This window comes from Argopecten irradians, chromosome 16 (genome assembly GCF_041381155.1).
Source record: "Argopecten irradians isolate NY chromosome 16, Ai_NY, whole genome shotgun sequence".
NCBI classification, from domain to species: domain Eukaryota; kingdom Metazoa; phylum Mollusca; class Bivalvia; order Pectinida; family Pectinidae; genus Argopecten; species Argopecten irradians.
In genome coordinates, this window is record NC_091149.1 from 328,649 (window position 1) to 347,325 (window position 18,677).

At 36.3% G+C, this 18,677-nt stretch overlaps 1 protein-coding gene across 1 annotated transcript in view; it reads left to right on the forward strand.

Moving 5' to 3' along the window:
* The window catches only part of LOC138310421 (villin-1-like), a 183,597-nt gene that overhangs the window by 66,512 nt on the left and 98,408 nt on the right, over window positions 1-18,677 (forward strand). Inside the window, 5 exon segments of the mRNA XM_069251637.1 lie at window positions 7,043-7,108; window positions 12,933-13,066; window positions 14,596-14,698; window positions 16,050-16,169; window positions 16,701-16,811. Coding sequence (XP_069107738.1) covers window positions 7,043-7,108; window positions 12,933-13,066; window positions 14,596-14,698; window positions 16,050-16,169; window positions 16,701-16,811 — 534 coding nt within the window.

Sequence of the window (18,677 nt, forward strand, 5' to 3'; positions counted from 1 at the left end):
CAAGGTTTCTGTTGTTTACTATTTCAATTGTCAAGGTTTCTGTTGTTGTTTACTATTTTCATTGTCAAGGTTTCTGTTGTTTACTATTTTAATTGTCAAGGTTTCTGTTGTTGTTTACTATTTTCATTATCAAGGTTTCTGTTATTTACCTTTTTAATTGTCAAGGTTTCTGTTGTTTACTATTTTCATCGTCAAGGTTTCTGTTGTTTACTATTTTAATAGTCAAGGTTTCTGTTGTTGTATACTATTTTAATTGTCAAGGTTTCTTTTGTTATTTACTTTTTTCATCGTCAAGGTTTCTGTTGTTATTATCCCCCGCCCAACGAAGTTGGCGGGGGATATACAAATGGGTTCCGTCCGTCCGTCCGTACGAATGGTTTCCGGAGCATAACTCTAAAACCAGTAGACATATTTCCACGAAACTTCATACACACATTGGTCTTATGGTCTAGTAGTGCCTTTTGCTATTTTTAGGTTTTCATTGTCTGCATTTTTTCTGTAACCATGGAAACATTGCTGAAAATATCATATTTTTGTAGCAGGTTCATTTCCGGAGCATAACTCTAAAACCGGTTGAGATATATGCACGGAACTCCATAGGCACATTAGTCTTATGGTCTAGTAGTGCCTTTTGCTATTTGAAGGTTTTCATTTTTTGTACTTTTTTCTGTAAGCATGGAAACATTGTTAAAAATGGCAGATTTTTGTGTAAGAATCGTTTCCGGAGCACAACTCTAAAACCAGCAGAGATATTTCCATGAAACTTCATTGATACATTGTTCTTATGGTCTAGTAGTGCCTTTTGCTATTTTTAGGTTTTCACTTTTCATGCTTTTTTCTGTAACCATAGAAACATTGCTGAAAATATCATATTTTTGTAGCAGGTTCATTTCCGGAGCATAAATCTAAAACCGGTTGAGATATATGCACGGAACTCCATAGGCACATTAGTCTTATGGTCTAGTAGTGCCTTTTGCTATTTTAAGGTTTTCACTTTTTGTACTTTTTTCTGTAACCACGGAAACATTGCTGAAAATGGCAGATTTTTGCGTAAGAATCGTTTCCGGAGCACAAATCTAAAACCAGCAGAGATATTTCCACGAAACTTCATAGACACATTCTTTTTATGGTCTATAGTCGTACCTTTTGTTTTTTTTAGGTTTTCATTTTTTGCACTTTTTCCGTTACCATGGAAACATTGCTGAAAATATCATGGTAAATGGTAAATGTTACTTTGCAAAACTCCACCCATCTTTGTGTATATAGTCTAATATAAATGTCAAGGCTGTATACCTGATTCAACAATTGCAGCCCCGCTCTACTTGAATTATACACCATCTTTCTTTAGCTCAACTTCCTTTTTCCTGGTTTTTTTCATACACATAAGTCTCCACAATCAAATTTACTTCAGCTTTGATATCTCCATTGGCGGGGGATCTGAATGACTATGTCCTTGTTTACTTTTTTAATTGTCAAGGTTTCTGTTGTTTACTATTTTAATTGTCAAGGTTTCTGTTGTTATTTACTTTTTTCATCGTCAAGGTTTCTGTTGTTATTTACTATTTTAGTTGTAAAGGTTTCTCTTGTTATTTACTTTTTTAATTGTGAAGGTTTCTGTTGATGTTTACTGTTTTAATTGTCAAGGTTTCGGTTGTTTACTATGTTAATCATCAAGGTTTCTGTTGTTATTTACTTTTTTCTTCGTCAAGGTTTCTGTTATTTTCTATTTTCATTGTCAAGGTTTCTGTTATAAATTTCTATAAAATTTAGTGTTTATTAAAGATGCTCCATCGCTGACGAGCATAAACGATACTGATCATTTGAACAATAATTGGTGTTTAATCGTGTATATATATGATTATTTAACACAAAAAATGATATGAAATAATTTAGTTGGTTTTGGTGCTTGCACAATCAGTACTTCATTCCATATAGGACATAGTGCCACAGAATTTTTTCGGGATGCAATTAATTATTTTTGATATTTTTATCTTGAAGTAAAATCAGAAGCTCAAACTTTTCAATGGTGGTAATGGTGCAAAGTAAGTAACTTTTGCAACTGAATGGTGGAGCATTTTTAACCTTGAAATTTCATTTTCTCAGATTTATCGTTTTTAAGACAATTACATACGGTGAGGCCTTGAAAAGACCCAAAAGCAAAGGATGGATTTGAAAAACCTAGACATATGAAAAAGGAGTTTTCTGGAACAGCAAGGACCTTATATCTGTAGCAAAATACACTGATATAGTCTTTATCTGAAATTAATCATAAAAACAAAATTTTGCATGATAACTGAGGATTTTGGATTCTGATTTCGTCAGTTTTCTTGAATGATCAAATTATGAAATTCATTTTCCCCATTTATGTTTTATATTAAATTGATTTAATTGTAATACATAATAGCAATTGGTTTTCATTCAAAGATTTGACAGGTGATTTTAATGGTATTTGTATAGTTATTAGCCTATAGCTACCATCATCAGAGCCTATCATCAACTGATGGACTTATTCAAATCGTCATTTGTCTGTGGTCCGTCTGTCCGTCCCTCCTACAGTAAACCTCAAAAAGTACCGAAGGGAGTTTTCTGAGACTTCATATCACTATTTCAATATACTGAGTGTTTTTCTTTAAGTTTATTAGCTCATCTGGTCCGAAGGACCGAGGTGAGCTTATGGGATACTGCAGCGTCCGGCGTTCGGCGCCCGTCGTCCATCAACAATCGACTTCTTCTCCATAACCGCTGGTCGGATTTCAACAAAATTTTACTGGTAGCATCCTTATGGGCTACTAACTGAAAATTGTACAAATGATGGGGCTGACCCCCCAGGGGGCTGAGGGGCGGGGTCAAAAGGGGTCAATTTGGCTATTTCCATATAAACTTCTTCTTCTCTGAAATCAAGCATGAGACAGCACACATAATGCAATGGTAGCATCGTTGTAGGGTGGGGATTCAAAATTGTACAAATGATAGGGCTGACCGGCCGGGGGGCCTGAGGGGCGGGGTCAAAAGGGGTCAATTTGGCTATTTCCATATAAACGACTTCTTCTCTGAAACCAAGCATGAGACAGCACACATAATGCAATGGTAGCATCGTTATAGGGTGAGGATTCAAAATTGTATAAATGATAGGACTGACCCCTTGGGGGGCCTGAGGGGCGTGGTCAAAAGTTGTCAATTTTCATATAAATGACTTCTTCTCTGGAACTTAACATGGGATTACGCTCATAACGCAATGGTTACATCCTTATAGGGTTTGGATTCAAAACTTTGCAAATGATGGGGCTGACCCCCCGGGGCCGGAAGGATGGGGTCAAAAGGGGTCAATTTAGCTATTTCCATATAAACGACTTCTTCTCTGCAACTAAGCATGGAAGAGCACTCATAATGCAATGGTAGCATCCTTATAGGGTTGGAATTTGAAATTGTACAAATGATAGGGCTGACCCCCGGGGCCTTAGACAGCAATAGATGCGGGGTCAAAAAGGTCAATTAGGCTACTATTTTCATTTAAATTACTTTGTCTCTGAACCTTTGTATTGGATACCATATTTGTATGGTATCAATAGCATCATTGTATGGTTGTGATTCAAACTTAAACTTTGGGAGTCAATTTTGCTAATTTTCTAATTGTCGGAGTCTTTGTGATAATTACTAAAAAAATCAGGTGAGCAATACAGGCCCTCTGGGCCTCTTGTTTGAAATGTAGACCCACCTGATCCGTATAGAGTCAATCTTGTCCACCCTGGGGACAAACAAAAGTTATCGTTATATCCAGGTCAAATTGTGATAAAAATTGAGATTCTTCTTTCCTTTTACCAGCATAGATCATTCAATAATGAGCGCCAAGATCCCTCTGGGATCTCTTGTTGTATTTAACAAGTTTATATTGAGATGAATTTTTGTCGTGTCAGCTTACAGAGATAGGTGGAAGGCGAGGGTTAGACAACATGAAGGTATTTTACTGGTAAAACTTGGTCATCTGCTAGCTGTGCTACTGGCCTTGGTCATCTGCTAGCTGTTTTGTTTTGATTTAGTTGCTCCTAAGTTATTGTTTTGATTTCACAATAATTCCAGAATACAAAAAAATGTATAATAAAAAATCTTATTCTTTAATAAAAAGGACCGTAATAATACAGACTTGATGAGAGCTGTTATCAGATGTATTAACAACCGTGGTTTGTTTGTGAAATCAAAGCCTAGATTTGTGTTTGCATTAACATTAAGTGTAGAGGTCAGTTTACACCAGTCTTCATTACAAACTGATTGACATCAGAGGATAAGGTTGGGTGGCCAGTGTTTCCTTAATCCCCTCCCATCCCTACAACCCAGTGGTTAAGGTGTCATTTCTACTTCTTCTACCACAGTCAGTTAAGTGTCTGACATTCTACCACTATAGCCCTCCACCTCTTGGTTGAAGTGACTGAGTGGTTAAGGTGTCTGACATTCTACCACTAGCCCTCCACCTCTGGGTTGAAGTGGCTGAGTGGTTAAGGTGTCTGACATTCTACCACTAGTCCTTTACCTCTGTGTTGAAGTGGCTGAGTGGTTAAGGTGTCTGACATTTTACCACTAGCCTTCCACCTGTGTGTCACAGTGGCTGAGTGGTTAAGGTGTCTGACATTCTACCACTAGTCTTCTACCTCTGGGTTGAAGTGGCTGAGTGGTTAAGGTGTCTGACATTCTACCACTAGCCTTCCACCTGTGTGTCACAGTGGTTGAGTGGTTAAGGTGTCTGACATTCTACCACTAGCCCTCCACCTCTGGGTTGAAGTGGCTGAGTGGTTAAGGTGTCTGACATTCTACCACTAGTCCTTTACCTCTGTGTTGAAGTGGCTGAGTGGTTAAGGTGTCTGACATTTTACCACTAGCCTTCCACCTGTGTGTCACAGTGGCTGAGTGGTTAAGGTGTCTGACATTCTACCACTAGTCTTCTACCTCTGGGTTGAAGTGGCTGAGTGGTTAAGGTGTCTGACATTCTACCACTAGCCTTCCACCTGTGTGTCACAGTGGTTGAGTGGTTAAGGTGTCTGACATTCTACCACTAGTCTTCTACCTGTGTGTCACAGTGGTTGAGTGGTTAAGGTGTCTGACATTCTACCACTAGTCTTCTACCTCTGGGTTGAAGTGGCCAAGTATTAAGGTGATGATATTTAGCAGCAGAAATTTGTACTTTTCACCCACATCCTCCCATTATTTTCTGCTTTTGTATTTTTTTACCCCAATAGATCTAGATTTCACTGAGATCACAGTAAGCATGGCCATTCCATTGTTAGTAAGCATGGCCATTCCATTGTTAGTAAGCATGGCCATGCCATTGTTCTGTCGTTTTATGTATTTTACAATACATAGTCATGTCATCTAGATTTTATATTATTAGTTATATAGTCAGTTACTGACCCCCTATAAAGGCATAGAGGGTCAGTAAGATTTATAGGGGGCGAGGGCGTAGCCCGAGCCTCCTATACTTCTTACTGACCCTCTATGCCTTTATAGGGGGTCAGTAACTGACTATATAACGAATTTATCGCATCGAGGACCATTTAATTGTTTCATTGACTCTATTTCATAGTATTTGTTTGGTCAAGAATATGAAATCAAACTTAAATCATACTGGCAAATGATAACAAACAATCGACACTTTTAAAATAATTGGCCTACTTCAGTAGGCTATACATTTATTTATTCATTTATTAATTTCAAGAATTTTCAAATACACTGTATAAGGAACCTGCAGAATAATACTGAATAATTCATAAATCAACAATAAGTTCGACATTCCTATGTACACAGTAGGCCTAACTTACCTCAATACTACACCAGATCGTCTGTATATTGAAAGCATCACAAACAAGAGTGACACAAACATCCATCATATAACATTTTAAGCACAATCTCCTTGATCATCTGTGCATTCTTGCTGAGATAATCACTGAAAAGTTATGCCGATAAATTGGTTGTAGAGTGAGGATTGGTCTGTGGGTCCGAACACCTCCATTTGTTTATAATCACAGTCTAGAAAACGCTTGATTTGCTATGTTTGACTTTCGCCGCGTCATCAACTTTCAAACTGGCGTAGGGGAAGCAACTCGTATTTAAAAAAATGCATTTAATTTAATTTGAAGTATTAAAACGATTAAAATTATTTTTACACAAAAATTAACAAGTAATATATAGTTTTACGGTAATGAAGTGGTATATTTAGTTGTAGAGAATGTGTTTAAATTTTGAAGCGAGGGCGACAGCCGCCATATTGCACCATAATAAAATTTACTGACCCCCTATAAAGTGTTAGGGGGTCACCACGTGACGACTCTCCGCCAATCATTTGGGGACATTTCTGTCCGAGGTGCGATAATACTGTGTAATTACAACCTAATGCTAAGAATATTACACCAACTTCTTATTAATACACCTAAAATAATTAGAATGTGATTTTGAGTGTTTAATGCTTGTGTTCTCATCTCAACACATTTTGTTGTATTAACTATTTTTAGCTCAGTTGGCCCAAATGTCCAGTGAACTTTCAATCAAGATGCTTCTTTGATAAACATTACGTACCTGACAACTGATCTCTTTGTTATATATCGGCGATACATTTTCCCCTTTGTTTCCCTATCCATGTCTCGACGTTATATATAAAAATACAAATAATACGGAATTGTATTGTAAATTCATATTTATGTAAATAATCACTTGTATGTAAATGGTGACATTGTGTACATGTAATCCTTGTTTGAGATACAAACTTATTTATGGCCACAGTAATACATGTAGTAAGTATAACAAACCAGGTGACCAATACAGGCCCTTTGGACCTCTTAATTAATGATAAACGCCGTTATTACATTACATCATGGGTTTGGAGATAAAAAAACAACAATGTTTGTATCATACAATCCATACAGATTGACTGGACACATTATTTTGACAGTTGATCCAGATTTAGATTGTTGTGTTTTGTTACATGCTTCGTGTGATTTTGGTGTTATTTGGGTCATCTGTTTTATGGTTTCTCAGACTAACAACAATCTAATTTCAGATTAAAGACATCAAAGGGGCAATGGAGACAGACATTCATTTCTGGCTAGGGAGTGAGAGCTCACAGGTAATTACAAACAACATTATTACTTGTCACTCAGGAGTGAGAGCTCACAGGTAAGCACCATTGTTCCTTGTCACTCGGGAGAGAGAGCTCACAGGTAATTACAAACACCATCGTTCCTTTTCGAGCGGATGTGAGAGCTCACAGGTAATTACAAACATCATTATTACTTGTCACTTGGAAGTGAGAGCTCACAGGTAAGCACCATTGTTCCTTGTCGCTCGGGAGAGAGAGCTCACAAGTAATTACAAACACCATCGTTCCTTTTCCAGCGGATGTGAGAGCTCACAGGTAATTACAAACATCATTATTACTTGTCTTTCGGAAGTGAGAGCTCACAGGTAAACACCATTGTTCCTTGTCACTTGGGAGTGAGAGCTCACAGGTAATTACAAACAACATTATTACTGGTCACTCAGGAGTGAGAGCTCACAGGTAATTACAAACAGCATTATTATTTGTCACTTGGAAGTGAGAGCTCACAGGTAAGCACCATTGTTCCTTGTCACTCGGGAGAGAGAGCTCACAGGTAATTACAAACACCATCGTTCCTTTTCGAGCGGATGTGAGAGCTCACAGGTAATTACAAACAGCATTATTACTTGTCACTTGGAAGTGAGAGCTCACAGGTAAGCACCATTGTTCCTTGTCGCTCGGGAGAGAGAGCTCACAGGTAATTACAAACACCATCGTTCCTTTTCCAGCGGATGTGAGAGCTCACAGGTAATTACAAACATCATTATTACTTGTCTTTCGGAAGTGAGAGCTCACAGGTAAACACCATTGTTCTTTGTCACTTGGGAGTGAGAGCTCACAGGTAATTACAAACACCATTGTTACTTATCGAGCGGGAGTGAGAGCTCACAGGTAATTACAAACATCATTATTACTTATCACTCGGAAGTGAGGGCTCACAGGTAAACACCATTGTTCCTTTGTCACTCGGGAGTGAGAGCTCACAGGTAATTACAAATATCATTGTTCCTTGTCGCTAGGGAGTGAGAGCTCACAGGTAATTACAAACATCATTATTACTTGTCACTTGGAAGTGAGAGCTCACAGGTAAACACCATTGTTCCTTATAGTATGGGAGTAAGAGCTCACAGGTAATTACAAACATCATTGTTCGTTGTCACTCGGGAGTGAGAGCTCACAGCTAATTACAAAAAGTCATTGTTCTTTGTCACTCGGGAGTGAGAGCTCACCGGTAAACACCAGTGTTTCTTGTCACTCTGGTGTGAGAGCTCACAGGAAAACACCATTGTTCCTTGTCGCTCGGGAGTGAGAGCTCACAGGTAAACATCATTGTTACTTGTCACTCAGGAGTGAGAGCTCACAGATAATTATAAACATCATTATTACTTGTCTTTCGTAAGTGAGAGCTCACAGGTAAACACCATTGTTCCTTGTCACTTGGGAGTGAGAGCGCACAGGTAATTACAAACACCATTGTTACTTATCGAGCGGGAGTGAGAGCTCACAGGTAATTACAAACATCATTATTACTTGTCTTTCGTAGGTGAGAGCTCACAGGTAATTACAAACACCATTGTTCCTTGTCGCTAGGGAGTGAGAGCTCACAGGTAAACATCATTGTTACTTGTCACTCTGGTGTGAGAGCTCACAGGAAAACACCATTGTTCCTTGTCGCTCGGGAGTGAGAGCTCACAGGTAAACATCATTGTTACTTGTCACTCTAGAGTGAGAGCTCACAGGTAATTACAAACACCATTGTTCCTTGTTACTTGGGAGTAAGAGCTCACAGGTAAACATCATTGTTCCTTGTCAATCACGAGTGAGACCTCATAAGTAAACACCATTGTTCCTTGTCACTTGGAAGTGAGAGCTCACAGGTAAACACCATTGTTCCTTGTTACTTGGGAGTAAGAGCTCACAGGTAAACACCATTGTTCCTTGTCACTCAGGAGTGAGAGCTCACAGGTAAACACCAGTGTTTCTTGTCACTCTGGTGTGAGAGCTCACAGGAAAACACCATTGTTCCTTGTCGCTCGGGACGGGAGTGAGAGCTCACAGGTAAACACCATTGTTCTTGTCACTCGGGAGTGAGAGCCCAGGTAAACACAGTGTTTTGTCACTCTGGTGTGAGAGCTCACAGGAAAACACCATTGTTTCTTGTCGCTGGGAGTGAGAGCTCACAGGTAACACCAGTGTTTCTTGTCACTCTGGTGTGAGAGCTCACAGGTAAACATCATTGTTACTTGTCACTCAGGAGTGAGAGCTCACAGGTAATTACAAACATCATTGTTACTTGTCACTCGAGAGTGAGAGCTCACATATTATTACAAATATCATTGTTCCTTGTCACTTGGGAGTGAGAGCTCACAGGTAAACACCATTGTTCCTTGTCACTCGGGAGTGAGAGCTCACAGGTAATTACAAACACCATTGTTCCTTGTCACTCAGGAGTGAGAGCTCACAGGTAATTACAAACATCATTGTTACTTGTCACTCGAGAGTGAGAGCCCACATGTTATTACAAATATCATTGTTCCTTGTCACTTGGAAGTGAGAGCTCACAGGTAAACACCATTGTTCCTTGTCACTTGGGAGTGAAAGCTCACAGGTAAACATTGTTCCTTGTCACTCGGAATTGAGAGCTCACAGGTAAACATGATTGTTCCTTGTCATTCGGAATTGAGAGCTCACAGGTAAACACCATTGTTCCTTGTCACTCGGGAGTGAGAACTCAAAGGTAAATACAAATATCATTGTTCCTTGTCGCTCAGGAGTGAGAGCTCACAGGTAATTACAAACACCATTGTTCCTTGTTACTTGGGAGTGAGAGCTCACAGGTAAATACAAATATCATTGTTCCTTGTCGCTCAGGAGTGAGAGCTCACAGGTAATTACAAACACCATTGTTCCTTGTTACTTGGGAGTGAGAGCTCACAGGTAAACATCATTGTTCCTTGTCACTCGGGAGAGAGAGCTCACAGGTAAACATCATTGTTCCTTGTCATTCGGGATTGAGAGCTCACAGGTACACATCATTGTTCCTCATCATCTGTTTGAATTTCTTCTTTTCCATCATTTTACTGAAAACAAATTTTCCTCTGCTATTACATATCCCATATTTTGTTGTCAATTAGATTTAATGATAATGAATTGCTCCAAAAATGTTTCAACTATAAGTACATATAAATTTTATATGCAATTCGAAAATTGAAATCGCTATGATAAAGTTGTTTGGCAGTAGCCTAAAGCTAAGTTTGTTGATGGCTTCACACAAAGGTCCTTATGCAGGCAGGCATTGATTATGGCCTTTATGGCTATAGGTAAGTAGGACACAAGAAATGGTACCATCAAGGGCAGATAACTCTGTAGTATCCAATGAGGAAATAGCTTTTTCTTTCAACATTAAACTGCATAAAGTATGAATAAATTCTGAGTTAAGATTGTGTGTAGCCCATGAAGAATTTTGATTTGGGTTGGCAATGACGGAATTGTAACATATGGAAAAGTGTTGTATTACAGATTATCAGAGACAATACACAACACAGGTGATCTCTGGTATATTTCATGATACTTCATGACTGAATTGTGCATGTTAATGTTCTGAAACCTGTTTTAGAATTAGATCAATTTTTTATGTCTAAAAATATAATTTTTAGCTCACCTGGTCCGAAGGGCCGGTGAGCTTATATAATGGCGCGGCGTCCGTCAACTTTTCACAAAAATCCCTACTTATCATAAACGGCTGGATGGATTTTCGACAAATTTGGACTGAAGCTTCCTTAGGTAAAGGGGAACCAATTTTGTATAAACGGTGACCCTGGCTCCCCAGGGGCTGAGGGACAGGGCCCAATAGGGGAAATATAGCAAATTCCTTAAAATCCTTCTTCTGTAGGAAAGAAGGGATTTATTCATGGTGGGTACAGGCCTTGAAAAGTACTTGAATTTAAGTGTTGGCCTTGAAAGTCCTTAAAAAAAGAGTTTGGCCTTGAAAAGTCCGTGAATTAATGAAATGGCCTTGAAAAGTCCTTAAAATACATTTGTTCTAAAAGGATATTTGATTTCTTATTCAAAATTTGTCTTATATGTAAAATGAACATAACTTTGAACAAACTTACCGCGGAAGTATTGTGGGAGAATCAACCTAAAATCCAGATTTTTAATTCCGTACTCGCGTTCTGATTTAGACATCCTAGAACTTAGTTTAACAATATTTATTCAAATATATACATACATATACACCAATACATACAGACAGCTAGGATGGGAAAACAAGCTAAGAGCTTGTATTAATTCCTCTCCTAAAATAAAAGCACGGCGTTTTGACATGGACATATACACAATAACAGAACAACCAGTGAGACAATACATTTATACTTAAGTAGAGATATTTCTCTCTCTATATATATATATTTTTTTTCTCCGTAGTACATTAATTGTTTAATATAGAAATATACTGTCAATAGACAATTAATTTTATAGTTACTTTTCAATTTAGTGATAAATATATATGATTTACTTATACATCTACTGCAGGCATTTAAAATAATAATTTTGTGATAGTAAATGTAAAGTTATAATTATGAATTAATTATGTGGTTTGACAAGTTATATTGATTGAAACCCCAGTGAAAAAACAAGAAAACTATACAAGGTATGAATTACTAAAATCTTTTGCAGTAAAAGATGAACTTCTGTACCGAAACAAAAATTTCCTCGTTCATTTTATTTTCAAATGAAGGATCACCCCATAAAAGGATATTTAAATCGTCAACGATATTATATTTTGTGAATATACCAGAAAGATATTGGTGCCTAATGTCAGCATATTTGATACAATTGAACAAAAATGAAAGGAATCTTCTATAATAAAACCACATGCACAACGAGGTGAATCTTAAGATTTTTACTGTAAAGATGTTGGTTTAATATACTGCATTCTAGACGCAACCGAGCATGAAGTATTTGGTCTTGTCTATTACCTGTGTTAAAATAGCTAATCGGTGTTCTTGTGATATCAGTTTCAAAGTAGTTTTTGAGAACCTTAATAGAGGAATTATCTCTTATATATAATGGAAATTCATTCCATGCACGAGTCGATGAAGGTAAAAAAAATTCATAATACAAATTTGTCCTTGTGCGAATTGTCTGATGCATATCTGATCGTCTAGTGTTGTATGTATGAATTGCGGTTGGTCTAGAACTTCATTTAATGAACTGTTCCTGCATGGTATGTAAATGATCAATTCGGCAATTGTTTCAGAAGTTTTAACTGACCGACCATTTGATTATGTATTGATTGAATCTATATTTGATTTCAATGGGGCCTTGAAAATGACAAAAAATGCCTTGAAAAGTCCTTGAATATTTTTTTCAATTTCTGCACGAACCATGTTATTTCTAATTTGGTCTGAAGCTTCCTTGGGTGAAGGGCAATCAATTTTGAATAAACGGTTGGTCTGGTCCCCCAGGGGCCTGGAGGGCGGGGCCCAATAGGGGAAATATAGCAAATTCTTTAAAATCAATCTGTAGAAATAAATAGATTAAGTTCATAAATCTAAAAGCCTTCAAGTTCGTAGCTTGTGTTCTTAGTCTGAAACAGATGAGCGATACAGGCCCAATGGGCCTCTTGTTCAAGTTTAGTTTTATTCTATTTTTGCATATTATGGAGTTATCTCCCCTTGCATGTAGGTATTGATTCTTATGTTATTGTTATGGTTTGAGTGTAACTTTTCATAGAAAGCGACGTACGTTATATAATGATGAGGTTATGACTGATACCTACCTGCAAGGGAGGTAAGTCCAATATGGAAAGACGAAAGGATTTTATTGATTGGTGAAATGTATATTTCAGGATGAGGCAGGAACAGCGGCCATTAAAACAGTGGAACTGGACGATCATCTAGGGGGCGCCCCAGTCCAACATCGTGAAGTTGAAAACCATGAATCAAAGGCATTCCTTGATTATTTCAAGAAAAAAGCAATTAAGTAAGCAGTTTGAAAGAAAACAATAAATAGTAAAATTGAATCTTTAACAATGTAAGTTTGAGGATGTCACCCTAAAGACAGATCCTATGTAGTCACTTCTAACAGCTGTGATATATAAGTTCCCTGGTAACATGTGACTGTTGTTTACATATGGGATAAATTACCTGGTAACATGTGACTTGTTTATATATGGGATTAGTTTCCTGGTAACATGTGACTGTTGTTTATATATGGGATACGTTCCCTGGTAACAAGTGACTGTTGTTTACATATGGTATAAGTTACCTGGTAACATGTGACTGTTGTTTATATATGGGATAAATTACCTGGTAACATGTGACTTGTTTATATATGGGATTAGTTTCCTGGTAACATGTGACTGTTGTTTACATATGGGATAAGTTCCCTGGTAACATGTGACTATTTACGTATGGAATAAGTTCCCTGGTAACATGTGACTGTTGTTTAATATGGGATTAGTTCCCTGGTAACATGTGACTGTTGTTTAGATATGGGATTAGTTCCCTGGTAACATGTGACTGTTGTTTATATATGGGATAAGTTCCCTGGTAACATGTGACTGTTGTTTACATATGGTATAAGTTACCTGGTAACATGTGACTGTTTACGTATGGAATAAGTTCCCTGGTAACATGTGACTGTTGTTTATATATGGGATAAGTTCCCTGGTAACATGTGACTGTTGTTTACATATGGAATAAGTTCCCTGGTAACATGTGACTGTTGTTTACATATGGGATAAGTTACCTGGTAACATTTGACTGTTGTTTACATATGGGATAAGTTCCCTGGTAACATGTGACTGTTGTTTACATATGAGATAAGTTACCTGGTAAAAGATGGGGCTGACCCCACAGGGGCCTGAGGGGCGGGGCCAAAACGGGTTAATTTGGCTTATTCCATATAAACAACTTCTTCTCTGAAACTAAGCATGGGATAGCATCTATAATGTAATGGTAGCATCCTTATAGGGCGGGGAATCAAAAATGTACAAATGATGGGGCTGACCCCCCTGGGTCCTGAGGGGCGGGGCCAAAAGGGGACAATTTGGCTATTTCCATATAAACGACTTCTTCTCTGAAACTAAGCATGGGAGAGCACATGAGTCATAATGCAATGGTTATTTTAAACATCCTTATAGGGTGATGATTCAAAATCATCATATGGTTGGGATTCAAAATTAAACAAATAATGGAGTCAGTTTTGCTATTTTTTCTAATTTTAAGAGTCTTTGTGATTTTTGAATCACTAATTACTAAATTACAGAATTACTCAAAAAAAAACAACAGGTGAGCGATACAGGCACTCTGGGCCTCTTGTTTACTCAAGGAACTACAGTTCACAACAAAATTAGGTAGGCAGGTCTGCATATGCCTTTTATCCTGTGAGACGCATTATTATGTTGTGATTCACATGCAAAATACTTCGCAAGTTGATGTTAGAGGCAATTAACACATGTTCTATATATATTGTAAAAACAATATTAAAAGCTGATATTTTGTATGCAGCTATATGAACGGTGGAGCTAGGTCGGGATTCAATCATGTGGAACACACCTTTACAGTACGACTGATGAAGGTCAAGGGCAAGCACCATATCAGAGCAGCGGAGGTAAGTGTTCACACCAGTGGCATTATTATAATCATGAATAAGACACTAGCATGTTCATTATAATCATGACTTCATCATAAACATGTTCATTATAATCAGGACTTCATCATAAACATGTTCATTATAATCAGGACTTCATCATAAACATGTTCATTATAATCAGGACTTCATCATAAACATGTTCATTATAATCAGGACTTCATCATAAACATGTTCATTATAATCAGGACTTCATCATAAACATGTTCATTATAATCAGGACTTCATCATAAACATGTTCATTATAATCAGGACTTCATCATAAACATGTTCATTATAATCAGGACTTCATCATAAACATGTTCATTATAATCAGGACTTCATCATAAACATGTTCATTATAATCAGGACTTCATCATAAACATGTTCATTATAATCAGGACTTCATCATAAACATGTTCATTATAATCAGGACTTCATCATAAACATGTTCATTATAATCAGGTCTTCATCATAAACATGTTCATTATAATCAGGACTTCATCATAAACATGTTCATTATAACCATGACTTCATCATAAACATGTTCATTATAACCATGACTTCATCATAAACAAGTTCATTATAATCAGGACTTCATCATAAACATGTTCATTATAATCAGGACTTCATCATAAACATGTTCATTATAATCAGGACTTCATCATAAACATGTTCATTATAATCAGGACTTCATCATAAACATGTTCATTATAATCAGGACTTCATCATAAACATGTTCATTATAATCAGGACTTCATCATAAACATGTTCATTATAATCAGGACTTCATCATAAACATGTTCATTATAATCAGGACTTCATCATAAACATGTTCATTATAACCATGACTTCATCATAAACATGTTCATTATAACCATGACTTAATCATAAACATGTTCATTATAATCAGGACTTCATCATAAACATGTTCATTATAATCAGGACTTCATCATAAACATGTTCATTATAATCATGACTTCATCATAAACATGTTCATTATAACCATGACTTAATCATAAACATGTTCATTATAATCATGACTTCATCATAAACATGTTCATTATAACCATGACTTAATCATAAACATGTTCATTATAATCAGGACTTCATCATAAACATGTTCATTATAATCAGGACTTCATCATAATGTTCATTATAATCATGACTTCATCATAAACATGTTCATTATAACCATGACTTAATCATAAACATGTTCATTATAATTATGACTTCATCATAAACATGTTCATTATAATCAGGACTTCATCATAAACATGTTCATTATAACCATGAACACCAATAGAACCACCACTGATTTGCATATTTGTAGGTTTCCACGGTTTCCTGGGCAGAAATGAACAAGGGAGATATATTTATTCTGGATGTTCCGAAAAACCAGATGATGTTTATCTGGAATGGTCAAAGCTCAAGTAATCGAGAGAAGCGAATGGTGAGGATAGTGTTGACTTCAGTCCTTTTTATTGGGCCCAAAAAGTATTGAATCTTTCTACGTTGACAGTGTTTCAGCAGCCAAATGTCATGATTACTTTAGCCATTATTCCTTTAAGAATTAACAGACTTTTTATCGAAACTTCAAATGTTTTAACAGACTTTTTATAGAAACATACTTATAAATTATTTTACAGACTTTTTATGGGAACATATATAAATGTATTTTACAGACTTTTTATAGAAACATACTTATAAATGTATTTTACAGACTTTTTATGTAAACTCACTATAAATGTATTTTACACTTTTTAAAGAAACTTACTATAAATGTATTTTACAAACTTTTTATGGAAACTTACTATAAATGTATTTTACAAACTTTTTATGGAAACTTACTATAAATGTATTTTACAAACTTTTTATGGAAACTTACTATAAATGTATTTTACAGACTTTTTATGGAAACTTCCTTTAAATGTATTTTACAGACTTTTTATGGAAATTAAACTCACATAAATATACTTTACAGGGACTTCACTATGCTACCCAGCTGAAGAATGGTCGCCCTAAGAAGACAAATTTAGTGGTGGTGGAAGATGGTCAAGAGGATGAAAACTATATGTCTAAACAAGAACTAAAGGTAGTAATGTAAAACCTGATAGCAGGAACTCAAATATCATATGTAGGTTCCCCTAGGGCCCTAGTTGTGCATATTGCATTTTGGGACCGATCGGTCAACAAGATGGCCGCCAGGCAGCCATCTTGGATTTTGTCAATTGAAGTTTGTTACCACTTTTTCTCAGAAAGTACTCAGCCTCAAGAAGCGATCTGTCTCAAATTTTATATGGAGGTTCCGTTAGGACCTTAATTGTGCATATTGCATTTTCGTACCGATCGGTCAACAAGATGGATGACAGGTAGCCATCTTGGATTTTGATAATTGAAGTTTGTTAGTGTTATAACCCAGATATCTCAGAAAGTACTGAAAGGATCTTTCTCAAATTTCATATGTAGTAATATGTACAGGGAGAGCGACCCCCTGTATGTAGCGACTCCCTGTATGTAGCGACTCCCTGTATGTTCCCCTGCGAATCGATCATGAATAATTCATGAACATTCATGAACTATTCATGAACTATTCATCAAAAGTTCATGAACTAAGTTCATGAACATTCATGAATGTTCTTGAACATTAAATGGCCTAATGGAAATAATACACAGCATTTTCATGCACAGTTCATGAATATTTAGTTCATGAACCTGTTCATGAATAGTTCATGAACATGTTCATGAATAGTTCATGAACAGGTTCATGAACAGATTCATGAATAGTTCATGGACAGTTCATGAATAGTTCATGAACATTTGATGAACTGTTCATGAACATTAAATGGCCAAATGAAAATAGAAAACAATGCTTCATGAACTGTTCATGAAAAAAAATTGATGACAGTTCATGAATATTTAGTTCATGAACATGCAGTTCATGAACTGCAGCATAACCAGTTTGATACTGAATCAAAATAAAATTTGTAATGAATTACAAATTCATTAAAATGTCTCCAGCTGACATGTTTATTTTTCAAGCAATGAATTTTCTTTTTAGAGGAAAATGGCAAACTCATAGTATAGATTATAAATAGATGTCATAATAACATATACATTACATACAATATATATACTGTAATTATTATATATAAGTCTGTTTTGCTTTTAAAGAGAGTTGAAAACTTTTCCTTTGATAGCAAATATTTTGAATAAACCTGTCTATTGTAGTTCAGTGGTGAAGTTTACACTGACAGTATATAAGTGCAAGGGCCCTTTGTGTCCAGCTGTTTCTCCATCTCTGTACCCCCTCCCTATCCCCACTAAGTATGGCCTTGAGGCCATGGTCCATCCTTAATCTCAGTGTGTAAATTCCTTACACATGTCTAAGCACAATATTATGTACACATACATTTCAGGCTACTAGCTTGTGAAAGGAAATGTCCAGACCCCTTTAAATGACTAGTTACATTTGATAGCTTCTGTATCCATGGAATGCTAATATTTATTAATTAAAGGACTAGCTACCATGTATATCAGCTGATTTTGACTACATTGGAAGCATTTTTTGTCAAACAAATGGAGCCAGCAAATGGAAAGTTTCAATAGTTAAAATGTGACTTTTGAAAAACAGATTCTACATATATATTAACATTTTAATCTTTTAGATACCAATTATTTATACATTTCTTTATTGTTTCACACCTTTGAGGTTATGAAACTAGCTTGTGTACTTGTAGAAATCAAATCAAAGATCTCCATGTTATGTTGCACACACATGTACATGCAAACTCCAGCTCCTAAAGATATGCTATACACATTAAATTGAAATCAAACAAACAATATAACTAGATATTTGACATACCTTGTAAACTGTGTCATCAATCAATGATATGAACCTTTGGATTATAATATATCCTAAGAATTGTTGCACATAGTTCATCTCTTTGTAAATGCCTCC